The sequence below is a fragment of the Cupressus sempervirens genome, chromosome 9 (assembly GCF_028749045.1).
Source record: "Cupressus sempervirens isolate cs-2001-9-10 chromosome 9, ASM2874904v1, whole genome shotgun sequence".
Taxonomy (NCBI): domain Eukaryota; kingdom Viridiplantae; phylum Streptophyta; class Pinopsida; order Cupressales; family Cupressaceae; genus Cupressus; species Cupressus sempervirens.
This window is the reverse complement of record NC_143126.1, coordinates 303242991-303269856: the sequence shown is the minus strand read 5'-3', so window position 1 is coordinate 303269856 and position 26866 is coordinate 303242991. Positions and strand designations below refer to the sequence as shown.

At 35.8% G+C, this 26866-nt stretch overlaps 1 protein-coding gene across 2 annotated transcripts in view; it reads right to left on the bottom strand.

Moving 5' to 3' along the window:
- LOC149538606 (endoplasmic reticulum oxidoreductin-2-like) overlaps positions 1–26866 on the bottom strand; it is a 160995-nt gene that overhangs the window by 86620 nt on the left and 47509 nt on the right. The window contains exons 3-4 of one of the 2 annotated variants that reach the window (XM_089799922.1): positions 18836–19091; positions 18531–18641 (exon numbers count right to left, since the gene is read on the bottom strand). In XM_089799922.1, the coding sequence (XP_089656048.1) occupies positions 18531–18641; positions 18836–19091 (367 nt within the window). The remainder of the gene's footprint in view (positions 1–18530; positions 18642–18835; positions 19092–26866) is intronic. The other variant, XM_089799923.1, reaches the window with a different exon arrangement.

Below are 26866 nucleotides of genomic sequence, written 5' to 3'. Positions count from 1 at the left end.
ACAGAAAACATGCATTCTTTCCAAACGACAGCAATCTCTTTTAGTGTTGCAAGTGTAAACAAGATATCCCAACAGGTAGAAAATTTGTCAAATGTCAATTTCATTTCAAAAAGTCTAGAAAAGAACACAAGTTCTGGCCAGTCATGCAGTAAATCCAGATCATCAGCAGATCATGATGCATCATGCTTGCGGCGGGGCCGCTGTGGCGGCAACGCGAGCGGCCTCGTCGCAAGCATGATGCACCATGATCTACTGATGATCTGGATTTACTGCATGACTGGCCAGAACTTGTGTTCTTTTCCAGACTTTCTGAAATGAAATTGACATTTGACAAATTTTCTACTTGTTGGGATATCTTGTTTACACCTGCAACACTAAAAGAGATTGTTGTCGTTTGGAAAGAATGCATGTTTTCTGTCACTTGGGGGGCATATGAATTCATATGCCCCATGATGCATCATGCTTGTGGCGGGGCCGCTATGGCGGCGACGGCAATTGGCGTCGCTGCCACAGTGGCCCTACCATATTGCTAAGCGCGGACGTCGCAATTGCGACGTCCACCCATGCATTGCGATGAATTGTGCGTCGCATGTTTAGCGATGCCATCGCAATTCCTGACTTTGCGTCGCAATTGCGACACATTTGGAAACATTGCGACGGCCAGCGGCGTCGACACCAGCGCTACCGCGCCGCTAGCACCGTCGCGTCCCCGTCTTAATTTTCCAAGGCCGACGCAAGTGCGACGCCCAGGGAAGAACTGGAAAGGCTCTCGCCTCAACGAACCCGTGGGCAAATGTCGACACCACCCCGTCGCAATGCGTGGGGAAGACGTCGGAATTGCGACGAGATCCGCTTGTATTGCGACGAGAGCCGTGCCGGGTTAGAGTGATGAAATTGCGACGTCTAAGGATAGACATCACAATTTGCGACTAAAAAACAACGACGTCTACTACCGTCGCAGTGGCAACACATTGCCGTCGCAATTGCGACACTTAGCCGTCGCAAATCGATGCCAAATGTATTAGTGAAACATGAGCTTTCTTGAAAGTTCTTAGAGTTTAATTGTAAAATTTATCATGTATGATAGTTATGATTTTTTGTTCTTCCTTTTTACAGGAATCTCCTTTACCTCTTCACCATCTTTCATTAGCCATCCAGCCAGGGTGAGTCCTTGGTATTCAATCATTAATAAAATTCTTCCATTAACAATTCATCGCTGACACTCACCTGATGCAAAGATGATAAATCAATCCTCATGTTAAGCCATTCTTTGTGAATCAAAAGTTTGCACTTGTTTAATCAGGAATTTTGCATCATAAAAGTAAAGGAAAATTGTTCATTATAAGAGACACACATTGTATCTTTCGATTTAAATCTAATGCATGACAGTTTGACGTAGATATTGAAGAAAACAATAAAAATTGGCAAACATGAGCCGAACATTTATAATTTAATTTGTAACGTGGATACACGTTTGATGAAAGAACAATGGCATATTTAAATCCACTATCATATATACTTGCATCGATTTTCCCATATAAAGATAAGACGCAAAGGTATCAACATAACCTAAATGATAATAATGTGACTCGGGAAGTCCCGACCGATTGGCTCACAATGGTTTGAACTATAGAAGGCCAAAGCTAAAATCTGATACATAGAATCCATGTGACAATGATGCTTGGTTTCACATACAAAAATGGGAGCTGAATGAAAAAGGAGCCCAATAAATAAAAGGAGCCGAATGTCGTCCTTGGCAATGAGAGAAGTCTTGAACTTAAGCCACGGCCCAAGGTGGCGGTTTCAAAAAAACCAAGATCATCGATTTCTTGGTTCACCGATTACAAAAGATGAAAAGGGGTGCCAAGTGTACTCGAACCCTCACATAGAGAGTTATAAGTTTGAAATATTTTAAGAGCTCCTTTGAGAAGTTTATTAAAAACAAAATATCTTTATATATGTATGTATTCATATATATATATAATTTACAAAATGATGCCATCATGTTATTATTATGTCCAAGGTTGTATCTATTAAAATACATATATCTGTATACGTGTGTAATTCAGAGGATTATGATTTATTCTAACCTAATATCCTCTCGATATATATGCATGTATATATTTATACATATGTTAATAGAGATGAACTAGTGAATTAATATCATGGTAGCATCATACATATATATAGATATATATATAAAGAAGAAAAATGGAGATGTCATCATAGAACAACAAAGGTAATGGTTCTGAACATGAATTTTGATTATGAAAAATATATATATAAGTGTTTTATATGTTTCCGAGTAACTCATGGTATTGCCCAACATACACTTTTGCTTGCCTAGTCGTTTACCCTAAGCCATGGTGATTCAATATTCAAACACATTTGCCCAATGATGGTGGTGCCTCTGTGCCCAATTCTTTTTTGACAATGTTTCCACCCCTTTGACATGCTCCCTACAAGGAAATTCTCCACAATTAAATCATACTACCATAACAAGTTATTAATCATAAACAATCATAACGGCTAACCGCCCTTTCAATTCCCATGAATTTATGATAAATGACCAACTTTCCAAAATAGCATTAAAATATCATCATAACGGTTACCTAGCATGCCAACTTCATATGAGATTATAACAATTAACCAACTTACCATTTCACATGATTGTAACTAATTTTACCTATCAATAAACTTCATATGATGTAATGGGCACCCCTGGATGTCCCAAAAAACTAAACCAATTTGCTGAAAGGAATTTTGTCAAACAATTTGCATTCAACCTCTTATTTCTCCGTTTAATGTTTTAAACCCCTTATAACTCCGGAAATCAAACATTTATTTGTTTGTTGTGTTTTGTGCATGGAATTGGTATCATACAACATAAACAAGAAAGAAACTACAATAATATGCAAAGTGGAAATGAACTGCTGCTAATAAAATGTTATTTTTAGAATTCATAAAACCAAATACATGGCAAATTTATCAACTCACTAATTACTTCAGCAGTATTGACATAATACTCCAGCCCATGCTTTCAAACTTGTTGCTACAATGCTTTGTCCTTCAATCAGTCCACTACCTTCGTAATATCATTCCCTCAAAGCGGCATAAGCGTCAGAAAAGTAGTGAAGAAGATATGAGCAAAATAACAAATCTGCCTGTAGCCGGAAATGCAACTAAATTGTCTGATAATGAAGCCAATAACAAAGAATTCCAAAGGCCAAACCCCAAGGGAATGACGTCTAGAATGTTACAAGAGAGGATAGATGTCCTCAAATGCCAAGAACGGAGCTGCAACTCACACACCAATTTCTTCTCATATTCAACCTGCTTAATGAAGCCACAAATGCTTCCTTTTATTCTATTTCCAAGGGTCCACTCAACTCATATGGGCAATGTGGGATAAAAGATGTGTAGTATATAAAACATATATTAAAATACCCCTTATGTCTCCCTTGGGTACACATCCCCATAAAATAAATATTAAAGTAAAACTTTAATATTTTACAACTAAATTAGACGTTACTTTAATAAAACTTCAGGCATTAAAATGTATTAGCAATCGGACTCCGAATAATGCGAGTGATAGCTCATCGGAAAGCTCTCACCGAGGAGTATCAAATCGAATCACCAAAATTGACCTGCACTGTGTCCTGTCGACTTACTAAAAATAGTAAGTATGCCTGAAACTGAGTAAATCAACTTCGTTTTGGCCCAAACTGGAAATGACTAGGCCAAACACTCCAAGATCCCATTAAACCCTTCGTTAGCCCTCGGGACCATGTAGAACAAGGCTAACGCACACACACTTGGTCAATTGCTAAAATGGGGACATTACATATGATACCTCAACGATTATATGAACATTTCAAATGGAGCCAAAAATTGGGATGTAACAATAAACAATAGCAACTATGGACCCAATGATAAGGCACAATGATAATAACAGCTTTGCAAACTTTGAATCATCAAATCCAACTCATACCAAACCAAATACTCAACCTATGTACATTGTAACACTGTAATACCAGTAACCAGCAACTTCACCAAAACTCACTCAAACCATCATGCAAACCTATATAGATTGGCAAGCATCAACTACAAAAATTTCAGAACATCAAGTATAAATCACAACAATAGATCTTCAATAAATTAACTAAACCATTCAAATCACCAAACTAAACACTATCAATACACTATCAGCAATAGCAAAGAGTATTTTAATATCAATGACAAAACACTAATGTCAGCACTCCTCAACAATCTCTAACATGCTCAACCAAACCTCTAACAAACATTGTATTTGATTCTATTAGAGATGAGAGCCCTACTTTTGTGAATGAAGAGAAATCTTTGATTACACACATTAAAAAGAAGGATGAATGGGTGATTAAGAACAAATGTTCACATCACATGACAGGGCATAAGAATAAATTTGTAAAGTTGGACAGCTAGGTGTTTTTATCAAATTTGGTGATAACACTCCTTGTTTGATCAAAGGAAGAGGTTTTATTACTCTTGATGGTAAGAATAGCATTGATGATGTTCTATCTGTTGAAGGATTGAAGCATAATCTTTTGGTGTTGGTACAGCTTGTTGACAAAAGTTACAATTTACAATTCAAGTATGGAATATGGTTTATTACTGATAATAGATTGCATCAAGAACAAAGGCCAAAGGTAATGTTTTCCATTTGAATAGTGCAAAGAATAGATGTTTGATTCCTAAGATTGATGGAAGCTGGTTATGCCACAAGAGATTTTGTCATGTAAACTTTGATAACATTGTGAAGATAAGTTATATAGATGTTGTGAGAGACATGCCTAGATTGTTTAAGTTTAATAATGCAAAATGTAAAGAATATCAATTGGGAAAGCTAACAAGATCTACATCTAAGAGCAAGACACATTTTTCAAATGGAAAATTTGATTTGGTGCAAACATATTTAAGTGATCCTACAAGAACTTAGAGCTAATGCAGAGATAAGTATTTCATTATTTTTATTGATGATTATTCTAGAATGGTGTGGGTTACATTTTTGAAAGAGAAATCATAAGCTTTTGACAATTTCAAAATATTTTCAACTATAGTAGAGAGAAGTGCCTAAAAATAAAATAGAGGTGGAAAATTCACTTCTAGCGAGTTTACTGCTTACTATGAAAAGCACGGGATAAAGAGACAGATGTCAGCCCTGTTAGCCGACTGGATGGTTCCAGCGGTGTTTTTGTAGTCAACGGAATGATGGTCGTCGGTATTCTGTATTCTGTAGCCGACGGGGTGATGTTCGGCGGTGTTTCTGTATTCTGTAGCCGACGTCGTCGGTAAATAGTTTGTAGCGGATAGAATATTTGTGGCCAACGGACTCCTTCGAGCAGGTTCGGCGGTAGTATTTATATCTCGTCTGGGATCATTGTAATGCATCATGTGATATGATATGCTCTGTATGTAATGTCTAGCATATGCGAATATTATTCTGCTATTATTGTCTGTATGCGTTCATTTACTTTACCTGTTTGTAGCGGATAGAATATTTGTGGCCAACGGACTCCTTCGGGAAGGTTCGGCGGTAGTATTTATATCCCGTCTAGGATCATTGTAATGCATGATGTGATATGATATGCTCTGTATGTAATGTCTGGCATATGCGAATATTATTCTGCTATTATTGTCTGTATGCGTTCACAGGTAAAGTAAATGAACGCATACAGACAATAATAGCAGAATAATATTTGCATATGCCAAACATTACATACAAAGCATATCATATCACATGATGCATTACAATGATCCCAGACGGGATATAAATACTACCGCCGAACCTTCCCGAAGGAGTCTGTCGGCCACAAATATTCTATCCGCTACAAACTATTTACCGAAGACGCCGGCTACAGAATACAGAAACACCGCCGGACATCACCCCGTCGGCTACAGAATACAGAACACCGATGACCATCATTCCGTCGACTACAAAAACACCGCCGGAACCATCCAGTCGGCTGACACCATCCCCCCCAAAAAGAAAAGTCGTCTCCGGACGACAATTACAAAATATCTGAGACAAATTAACAAACAAAATATATCATCAGAGTGACTACAACAAGAAAAATCTGCTTCTGTCACATCACTTCACTTCGTCCCGTGCCTATAGCCTCTGCTAACACAATACTGTCTCCTCAAGCTGACCTTGATAACCACCTGTGCTGCTTTCTCTGCTTCCAACACTGGGTCCACTGAGCTAAGTGTCGTTGCACTGCCTCCAACTGGGTGATTAACTCCTCCCGAGCTCTCTATGCATCCACCAAGACAGCCTCCCGACCAACACCTACTTCCAGTGCCTCTAGTACATAGAAAGTCCATGCCTGCAGCAACTAGCCCCTCAAACCGCTCAGTAGAATGGGAAAAAGGAACATAACTATCCTTGACATGACAAGGTTTATGATATTGGAAGGAAAAATACTGCAGATATAATGGAGAGAAGCAACTAGTACTGCAGCCAACACATTAAGCACAGTTCAGATTAAGCATGGAACCGGTAATACACCTTAAGAGCTATGGCATGGTCATGTCCATATGGTAATACACCTTATGAGAAGCAATTAGTACTGCAGCCAACACATTAAGAAGAGTTCAAATTAAGCATGGAACCGGTAATACACCTTATGAGCTATGGCATGGTCATGTCCATATTGTTAAATATTTTAGAATCTTTGGAAAAAAATGTTACATTAAAAGAGATGATGATATCGGAAAATTTGATCCTAGAAGTGATGAAGGAGTATTTCTTGGTTATTCAATTAAAAGAAAAGCATACAGATGTTATAACAATCGGTTAAAGAAACTTGTCAAAAGTGCAAATGTAAAAGTGGAAAAAAGCTATCAAATACAAGGAAGATCTTGCAGTTATGAGTCATATGATGAGGAAGAGAATCATATTGTGATTCCACATATCAAAATCATAATCAGAGTGGATCAGTTGAGCACGTTGAAGAAAGTTGTAACAGTGAGATTGCTACACAAGAATCTACAATTCAGAAGACCCCAAAGTATGTAAAGCTAAATCATACAAAAAGTCAAAGTATTGATGATAAGAATCATAGTTATGACTAGACGAAGAATTGCTAGGAATGAAATGTGCTAAAATTCTCAAGTTGAACATATTAATGTTAGTGAAGAATGCAAAGATGAAAGGTAAATCAAAGCTATGAAGGAAAAATTAGAACAAATTGAAAAGAACAAGACATGGATTATAGGTCCTAGACCTAAATACAATAATGTAATTGAAACTAAATGGGTTTCTCAGAACAAATTGAATGAAGATGGTATGGTATGGTTATAAGCAAGAAAGCCAGATTGGTCTGCAAAGGATGTTCACAAAATGGAAGGTATAGATTTTGAGATGACATTTGCTCTAGTTACTCGAATTGAAGCAGTTAGAATGTTTCTTCCACACACTACTTTTATAGAGTTTCGAGTATATTAGATGATTGTCAAGTCCTGAATGGAGATTTGGAACAGGAGATTTATATTGAATATGATATAGTTTGCTGATTGAAGAAAGCCTTGTATGGATTGAAACAAGCCCCAAGAGCCTAGTATGCAAGGTTAGATAAGTATTTGCTACAGCTTGGTTTTAGTAAAGGAACTGCAGATAGTAATTTATACTTCAAGAATGGCATTGATAATAAGGCCTATTGGAGCTCTTATTGTGACTGGTTACAAATTAACAAAGGACGATGACTCACCTAATGCTAATCAAATTAGATACAGATCTATGATCAAAGGATCGCAATATTTCACACATGCTAGACCTGATATATCTAATGTTGTTGGAATTGTTGCTAGTTTTCAAGTTGTACCTAAGGAAACACACGTTCTTAAGAGAATTTTCAGATATTTGAAGGTTACAATTGACTATGAATTATGGTATGGTCAATTTTACTTTGAAAGCTTATATGATGCTAATTGGGCAAGTAATGTGGGTGACTGAAAAGGTACTAGTGGTGGTGCATTCTTTTTGACAAAAATTGTTTAATGGTTGAGTAAGAAGCAAGATTGTATATCTCAAACTACTGATTAAGTTGAATGTATTGCTACTAATATTTATTGTACACAAGTTGTCTGGATGAAGAAAATGGTGAAAGATATCAGAGTATATACTAATGAACCTATTGTTATTCATTGTGATAACTCAAGTGCCATTAACATTTCAAAGAATCTTGTGTTACATTCAAAAACAAAGCATATACCTATCAAGTATCATTTCTTGAGAGACAATGTTAATGAGAAAAAAGTTAGACTGATGTATATGGCTGCTAAAGAGCAGATTGCAGACATTTTCACGAAGCCTTTCCCGAAAGATGCTTTTGAATATCTCAAAGGTATGCTTGGGGTGATGGGCCCTCCTATTCAAAGTTAGATGATGCATGGATTGCATCAGTCCAATAGACCTAACAAACATATAATGCATCTGAGTTGATATTTTTGGGAGCTACTCCTTAAGGGGAGTAGGTGGTTATGAAAGAAGTTGATTCTAAGAGTATGTTTTTTAGATGATCTGATGTCTTTGATTTAGTGCATTCATATGCCTTTTCCATTGATGTTAAAGAGGGAGAGATATCTATGTGAAAAGCATGACGCTACATAAGGATAGATATGTTTTAGGAGGGATGTGAATTATATATTCTTCATTGATGATGAATTTGATCTTTGTACATTGATTTGATTTTTCACATCTTATGTTGATATCAACGTTAAAGGCGAAGATTGTTAGATGATGTTGGAAATTGGGACTATTCCTAAGGAGATTGCATTATATGTTTTGGCATCTATGTTTTGTCATTAATGTCAAATATTTATTTTTCTAATAGTGCTAACAATTTATCATGTGGAGAGATTGGATCGGTATGATTTCTATTTTATTAATGATGGTGCGGAGTTGTAGATAGATTTATGGATGTTTATATATGATCATTTTTGGGTCATAGATGTTGATGTTATGATTTGTGTGAGTATCAATAATTTGATCAGACTTTTGGTGAATAGCCTATCCTGCTTATTCTTGTTATGACAGAATTACCGTAGTTTGATCAGTATGGGTCATTTATGCAATATTTCATGTTCCTAACCTAGTGGTACGCTCAAGACTTGGATATGTGTCCTCAGCTAGAGTAGTTCATGATTTTGAGGCATACAATCTCTTTTTTTAATGACATAAATTGCCTAGTGATGTTCGTCATAAACAATGTAGAGTTGTTTGTGTAGTCAAAGACAAGGATGTTGTTGTTGTGGTATTCAATGATGTTTGTTATTGTTTCTTGATGGTGTCCTATTCTTGTTGCAGGATTGCATTGGCTTATGTGATTGGATTTGGAAAATAGCGTGAAGAGTGTTGATGTACTCTTGGCCGACTTGGTTGGTCAACGTGTTGATTTGGATTGCAAGCATAATCTAAGGATTGTAGCATATTGAAGAGTATTTATTTGGGTCCTCAATAAGTCCTAATCAACATATCTTGTATAGCATTGATTAATGTGACATATTATTGTAATTATGGCCTTAATCTTGACCGACTCAATTTTATGTCGATGTATTGTATAAAAGGATGAAGACATTTTGTATTTGGAAGCGATGCAAGATGCGATGAGCATATGAAACGCAAAGATAAGCGAGTTTGTTGTATCTGTCGTTAAGAGAAGAGGTGTGAGTGGAATCGGATGAGACGAAATATTCATGTACTTAATTTAAGTTATATTGGTCTATTAGAGATGCTATTAGTCAATTCATAATTTAGTGGATTGTTTTCCATCTCAGCATTATTGTCCTTGTTGTTCTCTCAAGCTTGTTGCCGTCTTGTGTTTCTTTGAGCAGTGAGCTCTAAACAATGAATTCGGATGCATTTGTATTCTCATTGTACCTTTAACATGGTTTATATGCAAGTACATTGTCTAGTGGGTTTGATCGCCACCGCGATTTATCCCCTTATGGGGTTTCCCTATGGAAAAATTAGTGTTATGTGTTATGGTGGTGTTGCTTTCTTTTCTTTAATGCTGATGTTTCAGATCTAAGATGTTATGGTGATGAAGGGTTTTATGGATAAAGTTTTATTGCACAACTAATTCCCCCTCCCCCCAGTCGTGTGAGTCACCTTGGTATTCCTAACAACTTTATCGTATATGAATATAAGTTGAATGTTCAATCTTAAAAACACTGTAACTTATATTTTGTATAGGCACAATGATGTTCTAACAGTAGAAGATTGATGAGAAATAGGAAATTTTGCCAAATGTTGAGGTTAGAAACCTGTATAGATATACAGATGTTGTGGTTAGAAACCTATATAGACATACATGAACCACTATAGAAGCATATACAAGTCACATGAACAGCTAGACAAGAATGCCTTAATAAATAAGACTTCTTAGAATGCACTATGAGATATATGCACAAAATGGATTTATTGAAAAGGCTATAGAAACTGTCAAAATGCCCGCATGCAAAGTGTGGAATCATAGACTACATGCTTGAGTTATGTGTCAAGCCTACCTCAAAGAGATGCCATCCCAAGGAAAACCTCAAAAAGGTGTCATCTCATGGATTGCAATGGTCACAAATGATGCCTTGATTGCAAGCACATAGATGTCCATTAATCATGTTCACATTGGAACATAAAATGTTTTCCAAGGGGCCTGAAAGTTGCATGGTTTATGCAATTTGATAGATCTCTTTATTTCAAAGGATGTTAAAAAAAAGAATGGTATAATAATGAATTGGTACATGATATATACAGTCTGCATTTCATAACTGAAAAGAAGGTGAATCATATCATTATGCAAACTGTGATGAATTGGAATCTCATCTTGCATTTTGTGGTGCATTTTATTAAGTAATGAAAAAATAAGTCCAAAGTTGCAAAATCAATAGGCACAAAGACGCTCTCAAGAGTAAATAATATATATGTTACTTGGGGTTTGGCAATTGGTCAATCCCGGAAGTTATTATTGTTCCCATTGGTTCCTATTAAAAATGCAACCTTTATTGATCCTTCTAAAATATTAACTTTAACAGTGTGAGGAATTTTAATGTATTTCATTACATATTTCAGTATTCTTGAGGTGATATGTGTTTAGGTACAAAAGATGGATTTGATTGCACAAACAACATTTCAAGGGAGTTGGAGTGGATTTCCTTGAAGATCAAGTTGTTTGTTATGACAAGAAGAAATGTTGCTCATTTCGACTAAATTGATGACTTCTGAAATCTAGTTATCCTTTTTGAAAAAGTGACTAACGTCACTTATTGCAACTAGAGGTTGGCGAGGTATAAAAATCCTAACCAAATAAGGTTTATTCTTTCAAAAAGAATGTATTTCAGAAAGTTATAATACAAAAAAAAATGTATTTCAGAAAAGTTATTAAAAAGTAATTATTCAGTAGTTAGGAGATGCTTATCCAAAGAAGCCTTAAAATTCAAGGCAAATTGTAAAAAGGGAGACTCTCACAGAGGGGAAACCACTGAAAAAATTTCAAAGAAAAATTCGGCTTTGCACTTTATAGAAAAGGGTCTTTGAACTTATATAATTTCTAAGAGATAATGAAGAATGCATTGAGTCACATGTCTTAAAAGTATTTATGAGTTATTATACTAATTTTTCATATGTTAGGTTGATAATATCTTTATGTATTGGTGGTTTCTAATCTACATAATTGATGTGAAGTGCACTCATTTCTTGGTACCTTGATTTGAATGTCTTGGCATAGAATGTCTTGTCGTATGCCAAGGTTTGTTATCCTTCTTTCATCGTCATTGCATCATTTTCTTAAACCCCCTTTGTAATTTTTGACTGTTATAAATCTCAAATAGTATTGATATGTCTACTATTGGGGTTTCAGTTATACACTTTCTTTAGTTCCATTTGCCTCCTTTTGGTATTTTCAAGTGAATCGTGCACAAGAAATACAAATAACATTGCGATACGATGGAACTACCCTTGTCAAACACAAAGGACAATTGTGGTTTACTACAATCTCTCCAAATGTTGGCATGGTTAACACTACTCTTTGGACAATATGGTCAATTTAAAAACTAAATATGCAGCTACAAATCTGTTTACCAACATTATCATATGACACTATAATGTCCCCTTTTCCAGGCCTTTATTCTTTGATCCATCGTTAGCCCTTTCCACCATGGTTTTGCGGGCTAACCTTGTCTTTACAGATGATTTATATGAGCTTTGGCTTAGGCACTTTCAGTTACAGGCCAATCAGGTTAGTTTTCACAGGGTTTTCCTGGTACTATTTATGGTAAGTCAACAAGGTTAGTCTTTTGGCCATTTTCAGTATTGGGCCTAGAGCATTGCCGAGAGCTTTCTGGCAAGCTATTACACATGGTCTTCCGAGTTTGTTTGATCATTTATTTTAATGCCTGAAGATTTATTAATTTAATATTAAGCCACTTTATTATCAAATTTGATATATAATTTAAAGTAGATTAGTAAAAGACACAGAGAGAAATATAAAAGTCAAGCAGACGAAAAATGAAAAGACACAAAGATGGCTACAAAAGGACCTTTAGAGGCTCATTCTTTTCATTCTTGGATATTGATTTGGCTTGAGATTTCTCTTGGAGAAACTAAGGAAGCTTCGGCTTCTATTGGGGATCCTGAGGACAGAAACCTTCGGGGCTCTTCTTGTGAATCAGACACAAACTTGATTCAGCTTTGTGGTGGATTCGAGATGGAATTCACACAGCACGGATTGCAGATTTCAGTTGTTTCAGTTACAAGTTTACAAGTTTCCAGTTTCAATTTGGTGTGGTGTGTTTACTACCACGGATTGCAGATTTCAGTTGTTTCAGTTACAAGTTTTCAAGTTTTCAATTTCAATTTGGTGTGGCATGTTTCCTTTTAGCAAATTGTGTTTCAGTTTCATTTCAGTTTGAGAAGGTTCAGTTTTCTAAGGTTGAAAGACTCCATGCCCAATGTATATCATAGGCAGTTGGTCTAAATTTGTTTAGCAGGAAAACAGCCCTGAGAGTTGCCAGAAATGTTATCATTTTTTGTACCTAGCTCAAGTTGATGAGCTAGGTAGCTGAGCTAAGCCAAGATATATCGGTACAATTCCAAACTTTTAAGATTCGGGTATTTTGGTCTGAAATAAGAGCAATATGTTTTCACCCAAGAAGAACACATTTATGATTACAGTTTAATGTACCATTTAATATGTTATCAATACAATTCTAAAAATTGACCTCCATTCTTGTACTTTGTTAGCATCATTCAGAGCTTTCCCTCAGCTTGAGTGGGCTCCATTCTGCATCGTTATCATTTGTATAAAAAACTGAAAGATTTGTATTGAAAGTGTATTTGTAGATACTCTACTAAAGCACTTTGTATACCAATGTACTAAATTCTTTCATGGATGGAATGGAATCTTATTTTTTCATTTCTGCATATGTTATCTATCTTTCTTGGTTTTTTTTTTAAATGAACTTACCAAAATACCTGAATCTTAAAAGTTTGGAATTGTACTGATATATCTTAGCTTAGCTCAGCTACCTAGCTCATCAATTTGAGCTAGGCGCAAAAAATGATAACAAGCACAAAATTCAAAAGTTTAAGGAGCACATCCGAAAATAAATTAATCTCAATGCGCTTACAGGTTGTAGAAACACCCAAGAAAAGAAAGAACCAGATGAGAAGAGAGCATATTTTTCTTTTACATGCCAGAAAACATGGACATCTACTCATGTTTGTTATGATTATAATGAAATTAGGGCAAAAGAAGAAATTTAGACCAGCAATGAAGAAGATAAAAATCTTACAGCTTTAACCCTACAAAACTACACAGGTATTGGTTATACAACTCTCTACATTGGTGACTTAGAGGTGGTTATAATCAAGCATCTTGAAGAGGGTGATCTTTCTCAATGAGAGAGCATGTTGGAGTCTTCACATGATGAGAATATGCTTGAAAATGATGACATGACAGCAACCTTGTCCTTCCATACAAATCAATCAAACAAGGAGTTTGAGGCCTACAATGATGTTAATGACACTCTTGTGAGGAGCAATGAATCATGCGTTCTTTATAGCAGCAACTCTTTAAGGCATGGAAGTGATTTAGAGGACCAAACAAATATGACATTCCAAGGCGATGGGGATTTGGATGACCAATCGCAAAATGCATATCAATATGACAATGATGAGAAGCATGCTTTGAAGAATCAGCTGAGAGATACAGAAGAGATCGTTGTTGCAGCTCTAATACAATGTGATGACACTCATGGGGTTATTGAGGATCTATACAAGAAGGCTCAAATGGAAAAGGAGAAAGAAGGAAAGGAAGTTGATTCTCTTATTGATGATTTGCAGGTACTCAAAGTAGTCTTAGAATCTACAAAATCAGATTATTTGTATTTGCTTTAAGACAGAGATTGCACTTCAAAGGTTGTTCCATTGTATGTTGGTAAATTAAGGGAAAAAGATGATGAAGTTAATAAGCTCAACAAGTAGTTTAAGGATGCTCATGAGGCATTAAATAATAAATGAGCTGCTCTACATGAAGCAGAAAATCAGATTGTTGTCACTAATCAATCTAGGAAACCGGAAGATAAAGGAAGTCAAGAAGTCAGGAAGTCATGAGTTTTTCCAAGAAGTGCTTAAGGAGCTTTATGGCATTCAGCATACTTATGACTTGGATAGTTGCCTCAAGAGATAAAGTAACGGAATTTTCAATCACATTCAGCTAGAAGACAATTCTTTGTTTGAGGTGGATGCTGATTGGACATTTGATAATCCACTTTTTGAGTTGAATAGAGAAGATCTTTCTGATTTCCACGATTAGGATAATCTTGATTGTGGGATGTGAGACCCAGTTGCAATTCCTAGTGGTGAGTTTGGTTCAACAGATTGGTGTGGTGACCCAATTTTCAGAGTTAACACTATTGCTCAATCCCCGATCAGCTTACACGTGGTTTCAGTTTCTGACTTACACATGAGTTGGATAAACTATTTGCGTCAGCAGCTGAATAGATCTTGGTTCAGCAGCTGAATAGATCTTGGTCAAGGACTGATGGGAGTTATTATTTAATCATAGCGGATGGATTCTCAGTCATTTCTTTACTCATGACACCTATGTACCCAAGTGTACTTCAAATTGATGACAGTAGTAATGACCTCTCTACACCTTTGGTATTGATTTCAGCTATTGAACAATTTGGGTTTTTCATCACCAGTTTGGGATGGACAGTCAAAATACGCCGCATGCAATTACGTAGATCATTCACAAATGGGGAGTTTTCCAGTATTAATAGATGATTAAGACATTTATATCTTCTCATAGCTGACAGTTCATACAATATAATAGTGTGGGATCTTGGTATTTGTATGATTGATGCTTTACTTCAGCGACGTATTGATGAGTGGCTTCATAATTCTGGATAAATTGTTTATATCAGAGTAGCATAGCTGATTGATGGAATAGTTTTCTCGAGGTTGATATGGGATCCAGATATTCTGGTCATAGCATGCAGATGTTGATTGAAGGGAGGACTATAATGTCCCCTTTTCTAGGTGTTTATTCTTTGATCCATCATTAGCCCTTTCCACCATGGTTTTGCGGGCTCACCTAGTCTTTACAGATGATCTGTACGAGCTTTGGATTAGGCACTTTCAGTTGCAAGCCAATAGTAGTTTTCACAGGATTTCCTCCATACTTACTATTTATAGTAAGTCAACAGGGTTCAGTTTTTTGGTCATTTTTAGTATTGGGGTTGGAGCATGTCGCCAAGAGCTTTCCAGCAAGCTATTACCCATGGTCTTCGAAGTTCGTTTGATCATTTATTTTGATGCTTGACGATTTATTAATCTAATGTTATGGCCAGTTTCAGTATTGGGCTTGGAGCGTGTCGCCGAGAGCTTTCTGGAAAGCTATTACACATGGTCTTCCAAGTTCGTTTGGTCATTTATTTTAATGCCTGACAATTTATTAATCTAATGTTATGCCACTTATCAAATTCAATATATATATTTAAAGTGAATTAGTAAAAGACACAGAAAGAAATATGAAGAGTCAAGCAGAAGAAAGAAGAAGAGACACAAAGATGGCTACAAAAGGACCTTTAGAGGCTCATTCTCTTCATGCTCGAATATTGATTTGGTTTGAAATTTCTCTTGGAGCAACTAAGGAAGCTTCAGCTTCTATTGGGGATCCTGAGGACAGAAACCTTCGGGCCTCTTGTGAATCGGATGCAATCCCAGTTCAGCTTTGTGATGGATTTGAAACGGAGTTCGCACTGCACATACAGGTCTTTCTCATTACCAAATCTGGCTGTAACATTTTGTAACTAAGATTGGAAAATTAATGCAGTTATTGTATTGCTGCTTTATAATGCAATAGCTATTTTCTGGGTAATTTATATGAACATTTTCTGGTTAATATTGCTAGTCTTCACTGAATAATTATCTGTTTATATTCTGAAAATTATTGTGAGAAAATATTGGGTAGAATATCCATGGCTGGGATGTTATATGAGCATTGTACCTCTTTTTTGGGTATGTAGATGACGAAAAACTAGTCATCAAATCTCTAAATTTAGTTTTTGGAATGTTTTTAAAGTTTATTAAATATTTTGCAGAATATTTTCTCCCAAGTCTGGGTTATGATTGAGGCTTGTCAAATTTTGTCTTGAGTCTAATTATTTTTCATGCCCCATTTCCAAGTCAAAATTAAGGCTTGCTGATTTTTTTTCTGAGTCCACATTTTTTAACTATGATGTGAATTACAAAACAGATCTTGCTACTAAATCAATGTCAAAACTTTAAAATAAGTATGACAATGAAATTCGCCTGGAAAATTCAAAGGATATTTGTGATCAATTTAAAAGATTTCATTGATAATTTCAATGTGAAGCTTTTTAAGGAAGAGTCGAATGTTATATACCCTTGTTTAATATAAGGGAATCGTTATTAAAGATGTTCAGGGATGTGTTTTACTGCATATATACCTTCATATGTCTCTTGCATAAATAAAATGCCTTTCACAATATAAATATATGTTATTAACATTGACCAAAGATATTAATGTAGGAGTCCTTTGGGTTGTGATGCTATCTCCGATTCATAGTTTCACATTGCTCTTAGCATGCCCTGCCATGTATTTGACTGTGTATTTGTTTTTTTTTTTTTTTTTTTTTATCAGCGTAACCTCAAAAACTCATACTTTTGAACATGATAAAATTATTGTCAGCAGAACAAAAAACCTTGATAAAAGAACTAGACTGATGAGCTCAAAAACTGAGACATTCATATAAAGTGATTTGTGTGTACGTGTTGCTAGAAATACAATAAATTAACACCATTTTGCATTTTGAAGGCCTGCAACAAAAACTAACACTGCTAGAAATTCAATAAATTAACTTATTGATGATAATATTTTAGAATGTAGTTTAACTTAGCTCCACTTGCAAGGGTTTGAAAGTTCTTCCAAATGCACATTGGATAAGACCCTTCCACAACTACATAAAAATAAATGCATTTATTTTTATAAAGATATATTAGAAAAAACCAATGTGGCCTGAGCAATCACCAGTTGCCAAAAATTGGCAGGATTACAAATGTGATACCATTTAAAAGTGTGACAAGGAAGATTTTAACTTCTTTAAGACTATCAAATTCAAATGAAAGGTGATTTATTCATTCTCGATAGGTATGTCACTCAGTTATCAGACATTATGAAATGTTGTTACATTGAGAATAGTTAATCTAAGACATTCTATGATGCCTGTCATGAAGATGTTGGTGTATCTCTTTGATGTAATGGTTGAATATATGAAAGACATACGAATGTATATACAAAGCTGTTTCTAATTCATTTCTTATACATGATCTCGTTCACCACTGTTTTCCACCTCGTTACAGTTTCCATTTTATTTCTCATTCCTTGTTATAATAACATAGGCCCGTTACAGGGTGGTGTATTATGAACAGATCAGCAAGAATGACAAATCTACTGCATATCCTGTATTTTAAAATAAGCCACAGTGTCATGTGTGGACCCTGTATATATCCGTTTCTATCAGACTAATCTCAAAAAACTCATAATTTTGAATAGGATCCAATATGACGAGTAGCATAGAAACCTCCAAGAAATTGCCAGACCGACAAGTCATAAAATAATGCCTGGTTACTGAGTGATGTGTACAGGATGACAGATATTGAACAGATTTCAGGGGTTTCTACCAGGAACACGACTTACTCAAGGAGAATGACAAATTCAGATAATCACAGGAAAATAAGTGATGTCTTACATTAGAAAGATCTATGTTTTTTGTAAAGATTTCTCCTTTCTCATTGCCACCTATAGGTGGGTGAAACTGCTGGTGCTTCTTAATAGTAGTAGTTATAAACTAAAAACACTAGGTGTTAAATAAGATGTTATGTATAAAACACATTTGGCAACCCATCGTGACGATGATAAAGTAGAGACTAAAATGAAATATAAGATGATAATCATCTAAGTAATTACCTTCAAGACAATTTTCTTTGTATATTGAGTCCCATATTCTTCGAGCAGAAGGGCCAGTGTATCCAGTGTAACGTTCAGGATTTAACTGAAGATTTACATAGGTCATTTCAGCTGCAAAAGAGTTCACAATTTAACTCTACTGAAAATTTGAATATTGCATAACAAGATATGCAACTTTGCCAGATTTTACCAGATGCAGAGAACTTTCCATAAAAGTTGCCGATCACTATTTGTAATTTATAACAACCATTTGATAGACGAATATACTCACTTTAAAAGAATATGTCAAGGATAATTAATCTTACCATTGTCTGTCTCATCATCATAAGTCCAGGGGTTGTCTGTTTCTGTCCAGCCCACAAATGCTTTACTATCAAAAGTCCGATCAACAGTAGCCTGTGGCTTGCCTTCTTGACACATTAAATCATCACTGGAGAGATAACCACTTGGTCTTTTAAATGCTTCAGGAAACTCATGGTCTGGACACTCACATACACTGCAATCTCGAAGGTGGCACATCCCATCATCAGGCCAGAAAGGGCAATCACACCAAAGCCTTACCTATATGAAGCAGGCAATCAAAAAATATTTTAATGAACAAAAAGTTGAAGAAAATTTTTAAATGTACATACAAAATTATACAAGACTAGAACTCCAAGAAAGGATCTAGTTCCTGTCTTTGAATGATTAAATCTCCAGTTAATTAACTCTCTGCATATGGGCTATAGGCATATAAAGTAATCCACTTTGTTCTCAGTACAACTGTTTCAATGGTTAACCCATGTCTTCTTTAGTAAACTTTTATATTAGAATATGGGACAGCGCCAAATTATGGTGGCAGGTGACCTTTAACAAAGTCAAGAATTCACAGTAGATGTAGTGTAATAGATAAACTTGCTTACAAATAAATTTTCTTCTCTTGGTTACAAATTTCTTTTTTTAAAACTCTTCTAATATTCCATTGGATCTTGTTTTAAGAAATTGGCCATTAATGTTTTTGCAGAATTTTAGGCAGCAAACACGTTGAAGAAACTAGCTCATTTTATGAATGCTTCATGCTTTAAGACAAATTAGGAATGTTAATCTTCTTGCTAAAATTTTAATTGCACTATTACTTGTGAATGAAAAAATTAATGCATGCATGTCAACTAGAAGGAGAATTCTAGGAGGCACCACATTCATAAATTCTATTTGTATAGATTCTGATGGATGACTGTGATAATCCTTATAGTCGCTTACTTTGCAAAATGTGTGCATCCTATTTACTTAGATCAAACTGGCAAGAAATACTTTCAAGAGAAGTAGCTTATTTTTCGGCATTTGCTGTTGCACACTTAATCTCAATTCATTATATTGTTTTCTTCATAGGATTACAGTTTACTTTTGTCGTATTGATCATCTCATGTTATTTTGCTTTCCATTAGGCCTCTAGATCTTGGGTGGCTACCTCCATAGCCAAATAGCAGCATAAAATACCAATTGGTGGCCATAGAACTACAAAAGGCAGTCCATATGCTTAAAGGCATCATTCCACCATAGAATCCAACCAAACCCAAAAATTGTCTGAGACTCAATATTCCAAATGCAAAGAATGTGAGCCAACGTGGACTGATGACTCAACAAAGACATATTCAAGTAGAACAATGTCTTTGGTGCCTTGGCCTAACCATTTACCATTTTAAAGGGAAATATGATCAAAAAATGCCAGGGACAACATCCAAGATAGGCTCCACTAATAATTGATAATAGCTATCAAAGGAAAAGATAAGTTGTTAGGGAATTGCAAAATTCTCTCCAACAAATTTTATCCCATGTGCCACAAACCTGCTGTTATGAGGATAAAAAGAGCCAATTTATTGCCCACATAATACCAAATGTTTTGCTTGCCAACCATCCAATGCATAGCCAAGTGATCGTATTTCTCAAATCCCAACTTAACCATATTAAGAATCCAAGAGGTTACCAATAAGGAATCTAATATCTACAACCAAAGATTTCAAAAACACTATTAAAAGCAAAAATATTAACTCCAAGGAGTGGTTATTAATATTTAAAAAGACCCATTAATTATAGCTAGTGAAGTTACATTCGTGATCCACCATATGTGACAACCCTAAGCAAAGTGAAAGTGTCAAGTGAGAAATTACAGAAAGCGTGAAACTTGCAATTTTCAACTACTATAAACAAAAATATTAAGGTTGGCAAATTTTTAAAGAACATCCTGCACAATGTATTAACGTGAAACCTGCCCTTGCATACCATGATATACAATCCATGGAAAATGAGAATCAATGGTCATATGTCCTCATAGACAATCTCTTCAAGAGCTCGATATGATTCTTCAAAAACTCTTCCTATGAAAGTAGAGCCAAACTAGGAGGTTGAAACCCCCAAAAACCCTTTTCTCCTTAAACCATAGTTCCAAGAATCACGGCGATTCATGCGATTCACGTGATTCGGCGATTCGATTCAAGCCAAACGATTTTTTGTGAATCGGTGAATCGAATCAGCGATAAAGGGTTTATGAAATAAGTTACTAAATTTCAAGGGTTTTTTAAATTTTCCGATTCATGGCCGATTCGATTCCGATTCATGGCCGATTCACGATTTGATTTGGCCTTGCCGATTTCGATCCGATTCCGATTCTTGTTACTTTGCCTTAAACACAAACTCACCCTCCTCTATCTCAAGAACTAGACTACAAGATCAATGAGAAGTAGATGGCAACGGTGGTCAAGTATCTAGTTGGAAAGAAATAGCCCGAGCTGCAAATAATGTTCTATTAAAGCAAGGCATGTTGACCACATGTGACAAGTCCCATTCAAAGTTAAAAAAACACCAGCCTTAATCACCTTATTCAGCTTTGCACTTTGGTACATTCATCCTCATTTTCTAAAATGAAGGCTTGGGTCATTGAACAACTAAAGGACAATCTTGAATCTTGTGGTCCAATGGCTCATAATGATAACAAGGATTTGGTAAATTGAGATACATGACTTGTTGAATAAAGGTGGGAGTGCCAACTTGTACTTCAATGGATTGGTTAAGGTCCTTGGGTAAGTCAACTTAGATGCATAAAAAATTTTAAATGAGCAGAAAAAAAAACATTCATGCTCCACATTAACCACTTGCCTGAGAGATATCCTAATGCAATCTGAGAAGGGCCAAAGTGGCAAAGGAAAACTAGGGAGTTCAGCCCAAAAGGGGGCTCAAATATAGTGCTTCTCAATGACAACATATTCTCAACACCATGGGGAAGAAAGAACAGAGGGATAAATGCACCGAGGACCATCCTAAAAGATGACCATCACAAAATTCACATCAGCGAGATGAAAAAGGAAACAAAAAAACCTACTAATATTTTGCATGGCTTCTATGTAGAGCCCATGTAGGACTCAAATAGAGTTAGCCGAACTTCATAGAATGTTTTCAAAGAAAACTCTTAAAACAAAATAACCAACAAGTGTATAGTTTTCAAGCCATTTTCAAACATTCTCAAAATGATGAAAAACAAGCAAAATTACCTTGTTAACATGTTTGGGCATCTGGGAGCCATTTTATTAAGCGCTAAGCCAACATCTCAACATCAAATGCGAGGTAAATATGGCTAATGACCATTTAAAGAAAAGGAAAAATTAAAAACCTCCCAAAGGTGATGAAACTAAGAAATCTGCAAAAAAATGTGGAAATCTCTTGCTCCAAAGTTCCAAACACTAATATGACACGAGAGTGGCAAGGACAATGGCGGGAACATTAAGACCAAGTGAATCCCAAACTCTATTGGAACTCTTTCTATAGCAACAAGTTTGAAAAACAAGCCTATCCTTCAAAAATGTGCACTTTGGTAACAATGTATGGACTTAAATGAATTATGGATGATACTTAACATATAGTCTCTAGAGGAAAAATTCTATGATAAAATTATCAAATAAATGGATGACTTAATCATTGTCTTTCAAGTCTTCGGACTTTTTCTGTAGTGGCATAAATTGCCATGAGTATGAGGGCCATGTCTCCTATTCAAGTCTCCACCCATCTTTGTATTCAATTCCAAAAAAAGGAGACCATGAATGATTTAAAGGTAACTAAGAAAATTCTTTAATCCTCTCTCAATAAATATGTAAAACGATTAGAATACTTGTCTATCAAACATAGAAGAATATAACCTTTTATTATTATATCCTCAAAACATTATAGGCTGCATTTCATGCAATGTAAGGTGATCATAAAACACATACTTCGAGGCATAGTTTGCAAATTTTGTGAAAACTTGCCAAGTTGCCAACTAGCTTTTACAAGTGTGGGAAAAATAGAAGAAGAATGGCAATGCGGGTAAAATATTGGTTGACTTGTTTTTTCTACACTTTTTGTTATGCTATAAAACCATACTTCGCATGCTTGCAACCCACATTCCGACCCATCCTTCCATCCCGCATCATCAAGGTTCTTCAAAATCTGCAAGTCCTTCCTTATGGTTCCAAATTTTTAAAATCTGCCAACGCTTCCTTTCCCAAGTAGTTGTTACATTTTTGCCAAGTCAAAAATTTGGGGCTTATCAAGTACTCTTTGAATCCCAATAGATGAATTATGCTCTAGAGTGTGTAAAATTGGGCAACGATTTAATGTATTCCATAATTGTCACTTTGTTCCAATGCAGTCACAGTGAGTATTCTTAAGACTAGGTCATACTAAAATTTACCTCGTATATTAAAGTTGGCATTTTGTTTATTAAAGCACATTTGCACTAAGTAAATCTGAAGTAAGATTACAGACTAACTTTACAGAATACATACTTCGGAGGAGTAAACTTAGACATGTATCCAGCAATTTTTACATTGCAACCTCAGTGAATATTCTTCAATTGGGTCATGTTATTCCCTGGATACTCATCCCTATGTTTTGTTTGATGAAATTTGGGTCCCCTCTTTTCAGTATCCCCTTATTTCCTTGCTTTTTCCCTTATTTCTTTTGTTTGGTTTTCCCCTCAAAATCATGGACTTTGAAGTAATCATTGGTTAACTTGTTTCTTTCAGAATCATAGACTCTAGGGTTTTCTTTGTTCTTGTATTTCTTTTCGTACTTCAAGATCTTGAGAGGTCAAGAAATATTATGTCCCTATGTGATTTATAAAAGCTTAAAAGAGATTGTTTTGTGCCTACCTTGCATTCAAAGAGCCATTTCACGAGGCCAAGCAGCCGAGTTTTCATGTCCCCTTTGCGAAGCAGTTGCTTGTGCTATATGACTTTGTTGTTTGTACATTTCCACACTTGTGCATGCTCTTTCCTTGTATTGCACGTTAGAGGTAGGGTTTCTTCTTCCTTCATGTTTTTCTTTGTTTTTAGTTTTTGCTTTGGTTCTTTCTTTTGTAGTTTAGGTTTCCCACTTTTCTAGAATAACAACAAATTGACACTACCCGTGAGGTTTGATAGTAGTAGTACCTCGAACAAATCCCATAACCCAAGTTTACTAATTCTACAATCCTATGCCACCAAAGTCTAGCTTTTAATGATGTCTCAAGGTTTTTCCATGCTTCGTCTATGTGCCTTAGTCCATACAACAATAGTGTTTAAGCCCCAAAGTCCACTATTCTAGAGTCTCGAATTCTAAAAAACCAAAAACCCTATGTTAAACCTTGCCAAATCTTTAAAATTGTTTAAATCCCAAATTCACTTTGGAGTCTCTAGCATTGAGGTTCAATTCCATCTAACAACAAGAAAAAACCTCCAGTCTCTTAGGTTCCCAAGATTTCCTTGTTAAAACCTATCAAAGGCTAAATTTCTATTAAGTTTCAATGTTTCAATCGATCCTTTGCAAAATACACCTTGGATGGATTGTACCCACGAACCCCAACATGCAGAGTCAATCAATGCAAAAAAAAGGAAGATGTCTTTCAAAATTCCGGACCCCAGTGTTTTCATCCAGTCCTTAAACAAAAATGTGTTTAAACAAACAATATACTATAGACCTGAACCACGGAATCCACAATTGTAACACAAATAGACAATCATCTCATGATTTTGAACTTCAAGGTTTGTATGTACCCTCTACAAAAGTGACTAGTGATTACTTGTAGCTCCAAACCCTAAGGTCTAATGCCTTAATGCAAAGTGTAAAGAGTTTTCAAAAGTTTCGACTTCGGAGACCTTGTCATGTCCCCAATTTCTGCCCTTCCTTAGTGACAACATTTCTAGCAGGGTTGGTCTATTATCTGGTTCCCATAGGCCAGCAGAGCGTAGAGGGAACCAACCCAGGGGCTTTGAGAGTCATGCATGAGCTTCCCAAGTAGTTTGGAGCAGTAGACAACAGCTTCCTACAATTTAGGAGGGATTCCTAATTTGTAGGGATTGACTAGGAGTGGTCTAGGAGGCATTTGGAGACCTCGGCGAACGTTTTGGAGACTTAGAGTGCATCTCCTATTTTTTAGGAGGAACTCCCAGTTTAGTGACAGTTCTCTCAAAGGTGCACATAGTAGGGGAGAGTCATTGGGACTCAATTTTGGTTGATTGGGGTTGTCTCCTACTTTTTAGGAGCATCCCTAGATTTTAGGGATGGACTGCCAGTTGACCCATCTTGTCCGGCATCAATCATAGATAGGTGACAAGGTCAGATTCATGTTTGATTGGTCATTTTGGGCCTTTTGGGCCTTTTGGGACCATTTGAGAAATATTTTAATATATTTAAATATTTCCTAAGTTGCTGATTAAATAAATTAAAATAAGGTTAATAATATAACCATTTTGGAGTAATAAGGGGATTCTAGCTTCAGTTGATCAGGTACACCTATGTGTTAAAGCTCGTCGGAAAGGTTTCGAATTATTATACATGATTTTTACTATCTATAGACTTTTTGGTGCCTTCAGCTATGAAATTTTAATAAAGTAATGTTTTTCCTATAGCATGGATGACTTTAATTGGGAAAATGTTATTTTATTATATTTTATTTAAAGGGCAAAGTGTAATTTCCCTTTAGGGTTCGATTTATAGTTGGAAGGGGATATAAGGAGATGGAGACCTAATTTCTTATTATCTTTTGCATATTGGAAAACTTGTTTTTGTGAATTGGCTCTGAGAGAGCAATTCTTCATCTGGGATGCAAACCCCAGGTTCTGGATTGGTTGGGACGTAGCCCTCAGCAATTATTGGCATTAGATTCTTCAGATAGTGTGCGTTGCTATTAGGGATAGAGTACGGCATTCTTTATTGTGGATTCAGGTTGCAGATTTATGGTTTCAGCGTTGCAGATTGATTCTTTCAGCTGGGATGTGATCCTTGCAGTCTTAGGGCCACCATTTGCAACAGGTACACCCCACGTGGAATATAGGGAATGCTTGTATTCAACCTCAGATGTATCCTTGATTCATGTTCATTATTCACCATCCAGTTTGGCAATTGTTGGATGTAAGCTCCTTGGAACTGCATTGGATTTATTATTTGGCTTTATAAATCAAAAATCTGCCTGGTACGATTTATAGCAATTCTGATTTGGCTCTATGCTCTTATTTATTTTCAGTCTCCTTTCATGTTTATTGTTCATTATTCATTACTATTGTGAAAACTATCAAAAAACACAAAACAAAAACAAAACCTTCTGCAACTTCTGTCTATTCTCAAAGACCATCAAAGAAATCACAGGAAAATATAGTTTATTAATTTAAAAACTACAGTAGATCAGCAAGGGCATCCATCAGGGATCTTTCAGTGGTATCAGAGCCTTGATTCTGCCAGCCTGTTGGGATTTTGCTTTGCATGTTAGTTTTTAGCAATACAGGGTCGATTTTTGCTCTGGCATGTTAGTTTCAGTTGGTCAGCGTGGTAGTTCATTATGGAAAAATTGTTAAGAGATATAACCCTGTGAAAAGAATGGGAACAATCACAACAAAAATTCAACCTTCAATTGCAGCAGTTCAATGATTCTATGTCAAGGAAATTTGGACATGCTAGTGGATCATTATCTTCTTCTAGAAAGGATCCATTGCCACTAAACAGGAAAACGGAAGTAATTAGCATACTTGAGAAGTATAATACTCTTCCTCAATATGTTAGGGAGAACTTTCATTTCAAAGATTAGATTGACATGCATCCAAAAATTTGTTATAAGGTTAAGCTTGCAAAAAAAGAATACCATGTCATAGTTGATGATATGTTTTCATGTGAGAAAGAAGATTTGTGTCAACCTATCCATGTTCATGATAAAAACACCATAATGGATCAGTCACTTGCAGGGTATGCAGAAGAAAGGCATGAAGATGTGTTATCATTTGAGTTGTAGCCTATGAAAAACAAAAATCAGTCATCATGTGGGATTCCTAAAGAAAAAATAACTCTAGATCAGGAGG